Raw genomic sequence first — 16492 nt, 5'->3', positions numbered from 1 at the left:
ATTCACGTTCTTTTGATTTGATTTGATTTGATTTGATTTATTATTGTCACATGTATTGGGATCCAATGAAAAGCATTGTTTTTTGCATGTTATACAGAGAAAAGATACCATTCATAGAATACATAGGGGAGAAGAAAAGGAGAGGGTGCAGAATGTCGTGTTACAGTCAAAGCCGGGGTTTAGAGAAAGATCAGTTTAATATATGGTAGGTCCATTCAAAAGTCTGATGGCAGCAGGGAAGAAGCTGTTCTTGATTTACACTTGACTTTGTCTTATTATTTATTTTCCCTTTTCTGTTCCTTTATCTGTCCCATCAGTTATTTCCACCAATCTTCACTGATCAAACTGTCATTCACATCACTCACTGCTGTCAGTGCCAGTCAGAAATGAGGAATTAACATGTTTTAAACATGAGAAATTTCTGAGAAATTGTCCCCATGATTCGCAAGTTGCTGAAATATGTGAGAGGACATATCAAACTGACAAACCACATCCTCAGTCTTTGTTATAAATAGACAGAAAGTGTGTAAACTCCACTCACAACTTGACTGCAACAATGATATTTCAGGCTTTCTTCAGATCTGCAATGATTATTTACTTCCTAACACCAGGCGGTAAGAATGCCAAAGTATTTTGACCTTACCTATACTGATAAGAATGATGTGTAGAAATGTATGCGTGAGTTTGTATTCTGGACACAGAGGATTCCAATTAGTATGAGCTATGAAAAGCATAACTGCGAGAAATATAATGGAAATGAAAAGGGGAATTTTAATTCATTCTGATCAAGGTGAAATGATAAGAGCAGTTAAAAAGGCACAATTCCATATCCCATTCTCTTCATTTTAGTGGCACAGTGGTTTGCACTGCTGCTTCACAACGCCAGGGACCCGGGTTTGATTCCGGCTTGGGTCACTGTGCGGAATCTGCATGTTCTCCCCGTGACTGCGTGGGTTTCCTCCGGGTGCTCCGGTTTCCTCTCACAGTCCGAAAGATATGCTGGTTAAGTGCACTGGCCACGCTAAATTCTCCCTCAGTGTACCCGAACAGGCACTGCCGGATTGTGCCGACTAGGGGATTTTCACAGTAACTTCATTGCAGTGTTAACATAAGCCTACTTGTGACACTAATAAAATTAACTTAAAGTTTCATTTTTAATGCTTGGCCCTGAGAATAGATGAAGCCCCCACCAGACACTAGATTAAGAAATGTACTCCAGGGGTCCCATGGTCACAGGAAATTCTGAATCTACTTTAAAGCACAGCTGTCCCTCCAGATAGAGTAGGCAGGAAACCAGAACATCCTCAGGTAAGTTCCAAAACTTTTCTTATTGTCCCAGAACAAAGAGTGCTCTTTGATTTTGATTTGATTTAATTTATTATTGTCACATGTATTAACATACAGTGAAAAGTATTGTTTCTTGCGCGCTATACAGGTAAAGCATAATGTTCATAGAGAAGGAAACGAGAGAGTGCAGAATGTAGTATTACAGTCATAGCTAGGGTGTAGAGAAAGATCAACTTAATGCAAGGTAGGTCCATTCAAAAGTCTGATGGCAGCAGGGAAGAAGCTGTTCTTGAGTCAGTTGGTACGTGACCTCAGACTTTTATATCTTTTTCCCAACAAAAGAAGGCGGAAGAGAGTATGTTCGGCCAGCTCACCAAGAAAAGTTAAAGTTTCTTCTGCCCTAAGTCCTTCATCCTCATCCTGTTAACAGCGCTTGCCTCACCCCACCTCTATTTTGTTGCCAGGATTATTCACTTGCTTCCATTACATCAGCCAGCTGTCAATTTAAATCCAAAATGAGTAGCTCCATATCCCCAGAGTGTCTAAGAGGTAAAGGCATCAATCAATTGAGTTCCTCCTTTCTGAATTGTGTCCAATATTTTGTCACATTGTGAATTTAACCTTGCAGATAGCGGAGTTGCTTCAAGTCAGTCAAATCTACCCCCCATTGTGTATGTGAAGAATACCAGTGGGGCAATGTCCTAGAAGACACTTAGTGGCTGTAAATTGTACTCCTGCAAGAATTAGAGAGATGCGAGGAAGAGAAACAGATCTCATTTTCTACAATTCAGTGTCTTGGAACCAGATTTAGGTAAAAGTTAAAACAAGTCTATTTTGCCTTTTCTACAAGGAGTATAATCGGACAGAGTTTCTGATGTCTATTTGAACCAAGTCTGAAGTAGTGTTACCAGTGTTACTGAGAGAGAATGCTGAAGGCCGTTGGGAAATAGCAGCAAACTGTGAAAATATCTCTTTTTGTGGAGTTGGAAGGTCTGTTTTCCCATGCCAAGCGGCACCCATAGCTCTCCCTTCCACAGAGATAAAGACCAGTGCTAACTTTTAGGTGCAAGCTCCATTTTTAGTCTCCAGATTTAACCAAGTATTGGAACAATTAGTGATCCTGACCAGACCATATACACTTCAGCACTTGTGTGTTCTCTGTATCAGTCACATTTCTCTGCTCAGCCAATATACAGTTTCTCTGTGTCTGCTCTTTCAGATGACGCTGTGGAAATCATTGGGGGTAAAGATGTTAAACCTCATTCCAAACCTTACATGGCATCAATCCAACTTCGTCGACGTCATGTGTGTGGAGGAATATTAATCAAACCAGGATGGGTATTGACTGCAGCACACTGCAATCTGTAAGTTACAGAAGCTGTAATCTGTGTATGAACCATTTTCAGAACAGTTGAGTGTTTTGGATCTTTTCCTTATGATGGATTCAGTCAAGGTTTACACAGTTTTTGGGGATCTAGAAGTGGTTTAGATCTTCTATCTGGCAGTCTCTTGTGAACGTTTCTCATAATAGCCCTGAATTTCCTCATTACCTTCAGTAGGTACACTGCTGTTAGGTAGTTATTTGGCTGACAAGATTGAGGAACCATGAGTTTTAGTGTAGTGAGTATATTTATACCATTATTGTGCAAAATGTAAGTTAGCAGTGCCCTCACCTTGTGCCATAAGGTTCATTTACAAAATTGCAGTGTCGGGCATCGAAGTGGGGATATCGCGAATGGTGGCCTGATTCCTTAGAAAAACTAAGTATTTCGAAAATTAAATCTCGTAAAGGCAAAATCCTTCAGTTTAAAAGCGTCCCAAGATTTATTAAAAGCATATAAAACTTACCTAGACAGACAAGAACATAAAAGAATGGCCGAAGGGAGATTCTCAGATTGCCGGGCAGTACAGAGAACCGCGAAGCCTTCCAAAAATCCCAACCTAGTGCCAAAATTTCATGCAATTATACCTTTGTTTCTTATCTAAGCCTTCCCTACTAATTAGCTTAATTCGATTTTATTGCATGTTAAATTGTTAGTCTTTATCATATCAAATGTTTCAGTCAATTACAATACGCCACCCAATTTAGCGACATTTCTAGTGGTCCATTCCAATATCTGATTCCCATCTATTTAGCACAATATAAAGATACTATTCTTTTCTTGTATTATCTGTGGAATAAATATCAAAGATCTTGATAATATTAAATCCAGGGCCCTTGGCTCTGACGTTATCTCATGCTTGTTAATTAACTCAATTATATTCCAAATTCAACATTGCATCATTTGTTCTCATATCGAAACATTACGTTAATGTTAAGCAGATCATGAACATTCAAATTCCATTACTGCCGCTTCTGCATTCTTTATCTAAATGCTTGGAATATTTGTAGTGTTAGCATTTTACTGAGTAGCACAGATATATTAAATTTTAGTTAATACATATTATTTAAAAGATGTTTTCTTGGTTGAATAAAGTATTTCGCATACAGACTCATAATATATAATTTCACTTCAATTAAATGCAATCACATATGATTTAAAAATGTTAATATCCAATGTTGAGTAAAAATCATTTTAACGTTTCCCTCCCCATGTGTTACTGTAACTAACCCAATGTTATCCCCTTAGCTAACTAGAATCCCCTTCTACAGATGCATTAAAGATTCCTTGGTTTATGTCACAAATGTAATTATACACAAAACTAAAGGATGATGGGATTAAATTGACCCTTGACTCGGGGCAGCCGGTCCTAACAGTGAGCCGCTGCTGTTGCTGCGTCTGTGGTGGGAGCTCCTTGGCAGTCTGCTATTGCTCGCCACTCTACACTGCCATTGTATTGTGTAGGAGACTGGGACTGACTGTACCAATGATTCAAGCTGTTGCCAACCCACAAGGCCCTGGATCTGCACCCACTGATCAGTTGGTGACAGGTCTAGTGGCCACCCTGGTTATTCAGTAAACTGTGCTGAGTATCCCAGAAATGGAGGAGGCCGCACTCGTCATTATATAAGTTAGGAGACTCCTAACCAGGGGAGAAGGCAGGAGAATGGCACCAAGTGAATTGCTCAGTGAGCCAGTGCGGACATGATAGGCTGAATGGCCTCCTTTGGTGCTGTAATTTTGTGATTCTTTAAAGATCAAACATTCTAATAGAGATCATAAACATGATTTATTTTCAAAGCGTTTACTGCAATTGAAATAATTTGGAATCCATGTTGAGTGGCTCTGGGATTTTAAGGTGACATTCCGAAGTAAATTTAACAGTTTATGTACTTAATGTGTCTTCTTCATATCACACATAGCGCATTTAAAGACCAAAGTATTCAGGTGGTTCTTGGGACAGATTCACTGAGGAGAGACAAAGACAACTCAGCACAAAAACTCACGGTGAAGCAGAAATTTCCTCATATTTGCTTTGACAGTAAAAGCTTTAAAGACGACATCATGCTGCTCCAAGTAAGTGAGATTTAATAAATTATTTCCATATTCACTCTCATTGTGTTATGATAGAAATCGAATAAACAATGCTCCCATCTAAACTTATTTGTCAAGCTTCCTTATATTAAGTTGATCTTTCTCTCCACTAGCTATGACTGCAACACTACATTCTGCACCATTTCCTTTCCTTCTCCCTTATGTACTCTATGAATGGTATGCTTTGTCTCTATAACGCACAAGAAACAATTCTTTTCACTATATTCCAATACATGTGAAAAAAATAAATCAAACCAAATCAAATATCATTTTCAATCACCCTAATGTCATTGCCAATATAACGTGTAACTTCTCTCTTCCTGAAGTTACTAATATTTCATTGTATAAAGCGCCCAGTTACATCTGAGTCCAAAGCATTTCTTGTAGTTCCTACAGGCTGACTAGAATACCGTCGTTCAAATTAGTGGAGGCGGATTCGATAGGGTCTTTTAAGAGACTTTTAGATAAGTACATGGAACTTAGTAAGATGGAGGGTTATAGGTAACCTAGTAATCGCTAAGGTAGGGTCATGTTCGGCACAACTTTGTGGGCTGAAGGGCCTGTATTGTGCTGTAGTTTTTCTGTGTTTCTAATTCCTCATGCATATTTACTTAAATCAGCTCCTTTATCCTGCATCACATTTTTCATCCTAATTTTATTCTGGTTTGGTCATTCAAAATCCCTCTGAATTAACATTATTATGAATAATATTTATGTGAAAGCATCTTAAAACACGACCCTGTGCTGCTTTAATCAGGAGCTCCATGGCTGATAGCGGAACGAGCCAGAAGAGCACCAGCCCTGAGGCACCAGTGCAAAAGGAGGAACTGAGGTTTTTAGTCTCTTCATGAACCTGTTGCATGTTCCTCTCTGATCCTCCAATCTCATCCTGGGGACCACACTTCCTCAGTGCATTTTCTAATCTGCCTGGCTTTGACACTGGGAAATGCTGCAAAGTTCTTCCCACCTCACTTACATTGCTCTTACATATTTCCGCATGCTGTGGGTACAAGCACTTCATCACCAAGAACGTACCTGGCAGTGCAAGTTAGATGCAGTGAAATCATGGGATAAAATCTGATTGGGCCGAATTTTCGTCAGTGTCATAATGGCGGGAAACTGGGAGTCCTCCGCACCAGTGTTTTCGGCAAGCTCCACATGCAATCTTTCGACACTCTGTCATTTTTGGTGACAGTTGGGATCTTGGCGCCAGTACAGAAGGCGGAGCCTAAACATGCCTGTGAAACTCACTTCAGAGCCCTCAGGCACCATTTCACCGGATGCCCTGATCTGCCAGTGAACTGGGAGACTTCCTCCCACACACACAGACATCAATGGACCCTTACCCCCTCTTCATGGGCAACATGTTCTTGCCCCCATACTGAATGGGTCGCCAGCATTAGGGCATCATGGCCCACCTGTTGGGTCCCCTGAGGGAATCCCTGACATGTGTCCGAGCCCCCGTCATGACTGCCTTCATGACCCAACCCTACATGTTCCCCCCCCCCGCACGACACCACCCCCCCCAAGCATGACACCCCCTGCACGACCACCCCCCTTCATTATGCTCCTTGCACGCAAACCCCCCTCCCCGCCCCTCCCCCCCACCCCCGCATATGCCACTCCGTCATAGTGCATAACACCCTCTATCACAGCCCCACACACTCTCAGGCCCCACTCCCACTCAGGCCCCACCTTCTTAGCATTGCCCTGGCACACTTACAGTGCCAGGTGGGCAATGTCCAGCCATGCCCCTGACCACTGGGGGCTTCAATGGCTTCCAATCCCCCTGGCATGGCCATGGCACCCGGTCTCCGCTGATGGAGACCAATAGTGATTCTCGCTGGCACGACACTCTCTGCGCCCTTTTTCTCTGGAGGAAACAAAACTGGTGGAATTTACAGATAAACAGAATTTAAAAATCTGTTTATTTCCCATCCATCTTCCCTTTGTTTCATCCTGTTTGTTTCTCTGTAACAGCCTCCAGTTCCAGTGGAGCTTCCACACTCGAAACGTTAACCTGCCCGATCTCTCCACAGCTGTTAACTGAGCTGTGAGTGTCTCCAGCACTTTTTTCATGTCACATTAAGGAGAAGGTGGAAGATAAATCACTCATTTCAGGGACTTTTGATGTACGAAAGAACACACAAAATAATATTTTTACTTCTTACAGCTGCAGACTGAGGCAAAACTTAACAAGTTTGTGAATGTCCTCCCTCTGCCTGAATATGACTGTGATGTAGAAGAAGGAACTATCTGCACTGTTATGGGATGGGGAAAGACAAAACTGAATGCAAAAAAGTTCTCTGACGACCTCAAGGAAGTGAATGTAACCATCATAAACAGAGCAAAGTGCAACAGTAAGGATTATTACAACAACAACCCTGTAATAACCACGGACATGCTCTGTGCTGGTGACAGCAAAGGTGGAAAGGATGCATGCCAGGTGAGCTAGATTGTGCAAAATGTGGCTGCAATATTGGACGGAATTATTAAAATTAACTATTTTAGTTAGTGCTGCATAAAATGTGCTTTAAGCTTATCATTGATTTATTTATTACACAAAATAATTAACTTAATAGAGTCACATGGCATTTAACAAGGCCTTTGACAAGGTACCACATGGTAGGTTGTTGCATAAGGTTAAATCTCACAGGATCCAGGGTGAGGTATCTAAATGGATACAAAATTGGCTTCTTGACCGAAGCCAGAGGGTGGTATAGAGGTGGTTGACCAGTGGTGTGCCTCAGGGATCAGTGCTGGGTCCAATGTTATTTGTCATTTATATTAATGATTTGGATGAGAATATAGAAGGCATGGTTAGTAAGTTTGCAGATGACACCAAGATTGGTGGCATAGTGGACAGTGAAAAAAGTTACCTCCGATTGCAACGAAATCTTGATCAATTGGGCCAGTGGGCTGACGAATGGCAGATGGAGTTTAATTTAGATAAATGCGAGGTGATGCATTTTGGTAGATTGAACCAGGGCAGGACTTACTCAGTTAATGGTAGGGCATTGGGGAGAGTTACAGAACAAAGAGATCTAGGGGTACATGTTCATAGCTCCTTGAAAGTGGAGTCACAGGTGGATAGAGTGGTGAAGAAGGCATTCAGCATGCTTGGTTTCATTGGTCAGAACATTGAATACAGGAGTTGGGACGTCTTGTTGAAGTTGTGCAAGACATTGGTAAGATCGCACTTGGAATACTGTGTACAGTTCTGGTCACCCTATTATAGAAAGGATATTATTAAACTAGAAAGAGTGCAGAAAAGATTTACTAGGATGCTACCGGGACTTGATAGTTTGAGTTATAAGGAGGGGCTGGATAGACTGGGACTTTTTTCTCTTGCACGTAGGAGGTTGAGGGATGATCTTATAGAGGTCTATAAAATAATGAGTGGCAGAGATCAGCTCGATAGTCAATATATTTTCCCAAAGGTAGGGGAGTCTAAAACTAGAGGGCATAGGTTTAAGGTGAGAGGGGAAAGATACAAAAGTGTCCAGAGGGGCAATTTTTTCACACAGAGGGTGGTGAGTGTCTGGAACAAGCTGCCAGAGGTAGTAGTAGAGGCGGGTACAATTTTGTCTTTTAAAAAGTATTTAGACAGTTACATGGGTAAGATGGGTATAGAGGGACATGGGCCAAATGCGGGCAATTGGGATTTGCTTAGGAATTTTTTTAAAAGCGGCATGGACAAGTTGGACTGAAGGGCCTGTTTCCATGCTGTAAACCTCTATGACTCTATGACCTCGATCAGGTCGCCCCTCAGTCTTCTCTGCTCCAGCGAAAACAACCCAAACCTATCCAACCTCTCTTCATAACTTAAATGTTCCATCCCAGGCAGCATCTGGTGAATCTCCTCTGCACTCCCTCCAGTGCGTTCATGCCCTTCCTATAATGTGGTGACCAGGACTGCACTCAGTACTCTAGCTGTGGCCTCACCAAAGTTCTATACAACTCCATCATGACCTTTCTGCTTTTGCAATCTATACCCTGATTGATAAAGGCGAGTGTGCCATATGTCTTTTCCACCACCCTATTAACCTGCCTTTCCGCTTTTAGAGATCTATGGACAAATGCATCAAGGTCCCTTTGTTCCGCAGAACTTCCCAGTGTCAGATCTTTCATAGTATACTTACTTGTCAAATGACTCCTTCCAAAGTGAATCACCTCACACTTTTCAGGGTTAAATTCCATCTGCCACTTATCCGCCCACTTGACCATCTCATCTATATCTTCTTATAACCCAAGACAGTCAACCTCAATGTTAACCACCCAGCCAATCTTTGTGTCATCGGCAAACTTACTGATCCTACCCCTCACATAGTCATCTATATCGTTTATATAAATGATTCACACATTTGGCTAACATAACATAATTAAATTCTTTGTTGTAGGGGTGTCAATGCAGGAAAAATCAAAAAAATAGGTTTAATTTTCATGGTCTGATATTCCTCTCCTAAAATCCGCGTAAAATGTTCAATTCCCAGCTTGAAAGTAGAGATAAAGAGATGGAAATATAGACATGTGGAACTGGGCTATCCTGCAACAACAATGGTCCCGACTTTCCTCCACCCTCACCTGGCACTCGAGCCCCTCCTCACCCTCTTCAGTCTGCTGATGTCTAAAAGCAGTACTTGATGGGAGAGGCAGAACGCCTCCATTAGTGACGGCATGGTGGCACAGTGGTTAGCACTGCTGCCTCACAGCGCCAGGGACCCTGGTTCAATTCCAGCCTTGGGTCACTGTGTGTGTGGAGTTTGCACTTTCTCCCTGTGTCTGTGTGGGTTTCCTCCAGATGCTCCGGTTTCCTCCCACAGTCCAAAGATTTGCGGGTTAGGTGGATTGACCATGCTAAATTGACCCTAGTATCAGGGGGATTAGCAGGGTAAATGTGTGGGGTTACGGGAATAGGACCTGGGTAGGATTATCGTCGGTACAGACACGATGGGCCAAATGGCCTCCTTCTGTACTGCAGAGATTCTATGGTTCTATGATAGAGGCTGCTTCAAACATCAGTGAGGCAAACAAGAGTGGGTGCAGAGGAACGGGGATATGGGAGGTGGGGTGGAGGTGTAGGGAAGAATGGGTACAGGGAGGAGGAAGGAGTAGAAGTTTGAAAATTCATTTATTAGTCACAAGTGAGGCTTACATTAACACTGCAATGAAACATAGAAACATAGAAACCCTACAGTGCAGAAGGAGGCCATTCGGCCCATCGAGTCTGCACCGACCACAATCCCACCCAGGCCCTACCCCCTTATCACTACATATTTACCCGCTAATCCCTCTAACCTACATATCCTAGGACTCTAAGGGGCAATTTTTAACCTGGCCAATCAACCTAACCCGCACATCTTTGGACTGTGAAGTTACTGTGAAATTCCCCGAGTCACCACACTCCGGCGCCTGTGCGGGTCAATGCACCTCACCAGCACATCTTTCAGATTGTGGGAGGAAACCGGAGCACCCGGAGGAAACCCACGCAGACACGGGGAGAACGTGCAAACTCCACACAGACAGTGACCCAAGCCAGGAATCGAACCTGGGTCCCCGGCGCTGTGAGGCAGCAGTGCTAACCACTGTGCCACCGTGCCACCCCAGAGGATTACAGAGGAGGCTGAGTGTTGGAGGAGGGGGTGTGCTGTAGGAGGGGAGGCAGGAGAAGGGATGCTGAGGAAGGAGCGTGCTGGAGTAGAGCGGGTGTACTGGAGGAGATTTGGGGTGCTGGAGGAGGAGGGGATGCTGGAGGCTGAGGGGATGTTGGAGGAGGAGGGAATGCTGGAGGAGGAGGAGATGCTGGAGAAAGGGATTCAGGACATGGAAGGTGGAGTGCCAGAGGAGGTTGTGGGATGAGGGGTGCTGGAGGAACCAGGAGAATGAGAAGGATGGGGGTTGCAGAGAGGAGGGAGGGGGGTTCCGGAAGCGATGGGGACAGAGAAGGTTGGGTTGTGGGAGGAGGTGGAATGCTGGAGGAGCCTGGGGTGTTGGGAGTAGAGGGATGGTGAGTGACAGAGGAGCCAGGTCTGTGGGGAGGAGTGGGGAGTGCCACAAGAGCTGAGGGTACTGTGGGGGGAGTCAAAGACTCCATTTCCATCACCCTTTGAGAGTTCCAAAGACTCATGACCCTCTGAGAGAAAAATGTTTTCCTCATCGCTCTCTAAGATGATTAACCCGTTTGGCCTGTAACATTCTCAGAGCATCAATCTCCGACGGGTTGTTACTCTGGATGGACTTACTCACATTGAAATTCCTGTCTTGCTTGACCTTCCTCCCTCAGGCTGCTTGGGACAGGAGCAGCGAAGCATGTCCGCGCTGCATCAGAGCATAAACACTGGGGCATAGAGAAGAAAGACACATCCCCTTTTTACAGCAGTAGCTGCCATAAAGTTCATAAGTTCATAAGATAGAGGAGCAGAATTAGGCCATTCGGCCCATCGAGTCTGTTCTGCCATTTGATCATGGCTGATATGCTCCTCAGCCTCATTTTCCTGCCTTCCACCCACAACCCTTCAGCCCATTACCAATTTAAAATCTGTCTACTTCCTCCTTAAATTTACTCACTGTCCCAGCATCCACCGCACTTTGGGGTAGTGAATTCCACAGATTCACAACCCTCTGGGAGAAGTAGTTTCTCCTGAACTCGATTGTAAATTTGCTACCCCTTATCCTCAGACTATGACCTCTCATCCTAGAGACCAGGTGGGGGTCTTGGAGACCCGATAGGGGGCTGGGTAAAACCAGGGCAGTGGGAGGTCAGACTGACAGAGAAGGGGGGGGGAATCAGACCAGGACGGGATGTTCAGAGGGGTTGCACCGCATGGGAGGAGAATCAATTCCCCTCACAAAAAATGGAAACACCCTCTTCACTTTCCTAATTACTTGCTGTACTTGTATATTAGCCTTTAGTGATTCATGCACAAGACCTGAGATTGTCCCAGTTTTAGGTTAGATCTGTTGCAATTATTCTAGGAAGGGAGGCAGAGGATAAACCCTCTTAGTTATGGAGCAAAGGACCCAAAAGTGAGCTACTCAAATGAACTGGGGTTCACTGAGATTGCCGGCAGCAACTTTCATTCACCTGGAACAGTCTTGGAAAGAGTTTAATGAACTTACTAGGTCATCCAACGTGGGAGAGCCCATCATTGGGCGTGATCTTTTCCCCCCTGCTACCCTGATTGATTTGCAAAGCAGGGTGGGAAATTTGAGCGGGGGGCCAGAAATGCGAATTGCGCTCAGCGTCGAGCCCTTCATGATTTTCCCAGACCATTTTTGCCAATGTAATCAGCCTCACACCCAGGAAGGGCACAAGGCTGATTTAAATATTTATAAGATCATTTAAATCTTATGAGTGAGCCTGGGACATAATAGTCCGGGCTCAGTTAGCTTTCCGGCCTCGCCAACAGAGGTCCTCACCAGCAAGGATCATAGCTGGTCCCCACCAATGGGGGCCACATGTGGTGGCCTTGCCAATGCGACTAGAAGCCATTGAAGCCCCTGGTGGTGGGGAGAAGGGGCGTACAGTGCCCCTTTAGCAATGCCAGCTTGGCACTGCCAGCCTGGGACCCTGGAAGAGCCAATCTGGCACTGTTGCACAGCCTACTGGGCACTGGGAAGTACCAAGGGGGAGGGATCAGATGGCAAAGCCTAATGGTGGTGGAGCCTGACCAGGGTGAAGTCAAATGGATGGGAGAGGTCAGTAGGAGGGGACGGAAAGAGGGATCTCTGCATCGGTGGCTGAGGGCTAGTGGTGGGGCCAGTGATCAGGCGTCAGGACCGCCGATCGGGGATTGAGGCCAGAAATTGGGAGTCAGGGCTGGTGACCGAGGCCGGGGCCCCCAATGGGGGGTTGAGGCTAGCGATCAGGGGGGAGGTAATAAGGGAGAGTGGCAATCAAGGGGGCAAGCGATCAGGGGTCAGGGCTATCGATTGAGGGGGCTGGCAAATGGAGGGGGCAGTGAGAGGCTGGCGACTGGGGAGGGAAGGTGAGAGGCCAGAGGCCAGTGATGTTTGGGGGGTGGGGCAGCCATTTCCATGGTGGGGAGGCTATGTCCATTGGGGAGAGGCAAGATAAACAGGACCTCCCGGTATTTTGGGAGATCGGTGCACGTGCGCACTGGCGCCCTGAGTAGTCTGTTGCTGGCCTCTCTAGCAGAATTAGGCTCCACTACCACCCCTGCCCCCCCCCGCCCCACCACCCTGGTATGGAACTCCCGACTGCCAAAAAAATTGACAGAATGTGAGAAACTCTTTGACACTTAAGAGGCAAACTTGCCAAAAAACATTCTAAGTCTAGAATGAGCAGGAAAACAGGAAAGTTTCAGATCTGTTTTTTCAGTGAGGTGGCAAGTTGAATCTTATGCTCTCAGTGAGAAAAAAAAGCTCTCGATCTGATTTCTGCCTTTAGGGCGTGTGGGCGAGGTCTAGCTCGCCCGAAAGCTGGCTGATAGCAGCAGAGGGCACAATTGCACATGTGCAGGTCCTTGTGCTCAGAGCAGCGGAGACCTGTCACTCACTGCCTCTGCAGCCAACAGCAAGGCCGCCATGGCCTAAACCCAGCACCCCCCACCCGTCCAGCCAGACGAATTGAACAAAGAACAAAGAACAATACAGCACAGGAACAGGCCCTTCGGCCCTCCAAGCCCGCGCCGCTCCCTGGTCCAAACTAGACCATTCTTTTGTATCCCTCCATTCCCACTCCGTTCATGTGGCTGTCTAGATAAGTCTTAAACGTTCCCAGTGTGTCCGCCTCCACCACCTTGCCCGGCAGCGCATTCCAGGCCCCCACCACCCTCTGTGTAAAATACGTCCTTCTGATATCCGTGATAAACCTCCCCCCCCTCACCTTGAACCTATGACCCCTCGTGAACGTCACCACCAATCTGGGAAAAAGCTTCCCACCGTTCACCCTATCTATGCCTGAGATCAAATCAATTTAGTAGTTTATTCAGCGTCACACCGGAAATGGGCAATTCAGTCCATATTGCTGTTAGACTTTATGGTAGCGGGATACTGTGCTTCCAATTTTGGACACTTAACAATGGATTTTGATTGTGTCTGTGTGTATTAATTGGGACTCACCTATGCTCATATCTATAGGCGCAGGCTGAAAAATGGTTGTTGGGTTTGAGGTGTATTATATGAAATGTGGCTCTGGAAATAAAAGCCTAGAAGTTTATAAGGACTTGGCTCTATGTTCTAACCTTTATTCCTTCATTTTTCTGAGTTTAAGTAACACCTTCTTGCAATTCTGCCAATTACAGCCAACTGAGTTACTGCTTGAGGTTTGTGTATCATCCATCACGACTGCCCTAAATGTGTTGCAAGATGAATTTCAGTCCTTGTTTAATCTCTGTATAACCTTCAGGAAATAATCAAATTATAGCTGCTTAAATAACTCTTAGTTATAAAATTATTAAACAGGAATGTTGATGCATTGTCTGTTGTTTGAGATTAATTAATTATTTCTTGTTTTTTCAGTGGGATTCGGGTGGGCCATTGATATGTGAGGATGAGCTCCAAGGAATTGTATCTTTTGGGATAAAATGTGGACTTCCGACCAAGCCTGGAATTTATATAAGGGTCACTCAGTATATTGAGTGGATTAAGAAAATAACAGCTTGAACCTTCCACAATGTTTTGAAACTATTGAGGTTTATGCATTATATTTTTCCTGTGGATTGCTGCATCTTGAATAGCTATTGCAATGGCATTTACAATTTAAATTCATTGAGATTATTTTAAAATAGAATCCTGCACCTATCCCTTGCTAAAAGCTCAGGCTAGTTATGCATAAAAAAATCTTTTAAAATGTGAATGCTCACAGCTGTGTTACTGGATTGGTGAAATACTTGGAGGTGCTTTGTTTAAACAGCAAAGTAGAACAATATTTTCACGTGTAACAGTTCAAATCTTTTATGCTTCAATAAATAAATGATCATAGCTTGTGTTTGATTGATTTGAAGTATCAGGTTGAGTGAGTTAGTTGTACTTTCCTTCCTTAATCAGGACATTGCGGCTAACCCTGCTCCAAGACACCAGACAATAACCTAAGCAAGTGCTGAAGGAGTTCAGTGTTGTTGAGGTCTCGCCTTTACAAACATACAAATCGGATGATCAGGAAAAGACCAGCTGGTCTATCAAGTCTCCTCCACATTCATGATAGTTAGAACATCAGGAAAAACACAGCCTGACCCTGTGCCCAACCACATAATGTTTTGGAAGAGACCAATAAGGGGAAAAGTATTCTGAAACATTCCTTGCCCTTGTTGAGAGGATCACACAAAGAGAACAGAATTGTGGAATGATAACAATAGGAAGGAGGCCATTTGGACCATCGTGTCTGTGCTAGCTCTCTCTCTCAGAGCTACTCAGTTGGTCTCATTCCCTGTCGCCATGTAATTTGTTTTACCATTCCAACAACACAAAACACTGACTGGAGATTGGAGGTCAGGATCACTTTGGAACAGAATAAAAGAGACCTGGATCAGATTGGAGCAGAATAAAGGAATTGGGATCAGATTGGAGAGAATAAAGGAGACCGGGATCAGACTGGAGCAGTAGGATCTGCTTTGTTACCCGTAATGTCCTGTCGGACTTAGTTTGGCCAAATTCATTATTTGTATTTTTCCACATGGTTGTGAGGCATCTTTGCTGCTTGACCCTTATGTGTCATGAAAGTGGCATTGCTGAGGTAGGGAGGCCAGCCCTGAAGCAGATGGTGGAAGAGGAGGGGACAGCTCTACACTGCAGAGTGGAAATACTCATGACATAAAACATGGTGCTGGAAAATCTACTGGCAGAGCTGTTGTGTATTCATAGAATCATAAAATCTCTACGGTGCAACATGAGACCCATCGGCCCATCAGGTCTGTACTGACTCTCTGACAGTGCATCTTACCCTGGCTCTATCCAAATGCCACCATGGCAGATGGTGAAATTTGAATTCAATAAAAATCTGAATTAAAAGTCTGCTGATGACCATGAAACCATTGTCGATTGTCTTTAAAACGCAGCTGGTTCACTCATGTCCTTTAGGGAGGGAAATCTGCCGTCCTTTCCTGGTCTGGCCTACATGTGACTCCAGACCCACAGCAATGTGGCTGACTCTCTAATGCCCTCTAAACTGGAGGGCAGTTAGGGATGGGCAATAAATGCTGAACCAGCCAGCAACATCCACCTCCTGTAATTTAAAAAATAAAACGAAACAAAGGGGAAAGTATCCATTGAATGAAAAGGGTGCGAAAAAGAACCAGAGTCACAGGCAGAAGATGAACTTTCATTGTTTAAGTTTTAAGTTTATTTATTAGTGTCACAAATAGGCTTACATTAACACTGCAATTAAGTTACTGTGAAAATCCCCCAGTCTCCACACATTTGTACGGGCACACTGAGGGAGAATTTAGCATGGCCAATGCACTGAACCAGCACATCTTTCAGACTGTGGGAGGAAACCGGAGCATCTGGAGGAAACCCATGCAGACATGGGGAGAACCTGCAAGCTCCATACGGACACTGACCCAAGCTGGGAATTGAACCCATGTCCCTGGCACTGTGAGGCAGCGGTGCTAACCACTGTGCCACCATGCTGCCCCCATATTGAACATATTGGTCATTGCAGGAGCAACAAACCGTTGCTGGGTCACTCCTTTACTGGATGGAAACTGATTAAAATGGAGGTGTACGCTGGAGCAGCAGTTTTTTTTTCCAGGAACTATTTACCAAGA

The 16492-nt window shown here is 44.6% G+C and overlaps 1 protein-coding gene across 1 annotated transcript; it reads left to right on the top strand.

The window, feature by feature from the left end:
* Positions 1–541: 541 nt before the first annotated feature.
* On the top strand, positions 542–14707 carry LOC144500235 (granzyme A-like). The gene is made up of 5 exons (XM_078222940.1): positions 542–614; positions 2507–2651; positions 4592–4745; positions 6937–7209; positions 14247–14707. Exons 1-5 carry the CDS (start codon positions 557–559, stop codon positions 14388–14390), a joined length of 774 nt encoding a protein of 257 aa, XP_078079066.1. The 5' UTR covers positions 542–556; the 3' UTR covers positions 14391–14707.
* Positions 14708–16492: the final 1785 nt, after the last annotated feature.

Source organism: Mustelus asterias, chromosome 1, assembly GCF_964213995.1.
Source record: "Mustelus asterias chromosome 1, sMusAst1.hap1.1, whole genome shotgun sequence".
NCBI classification, from domain to species: domain Eukaryota; kingdom Metazoa; phylum Chordata; class Chondrichthyes; order Carcharhiniformes; family Triakidae; genus Mustelus; species Mustelus asterias.
The sequence above is the reverse complement of the archived record's forward strand: the minus strand, read 5'-3'. Positions and strand labels throughout refer to the sequence as shown.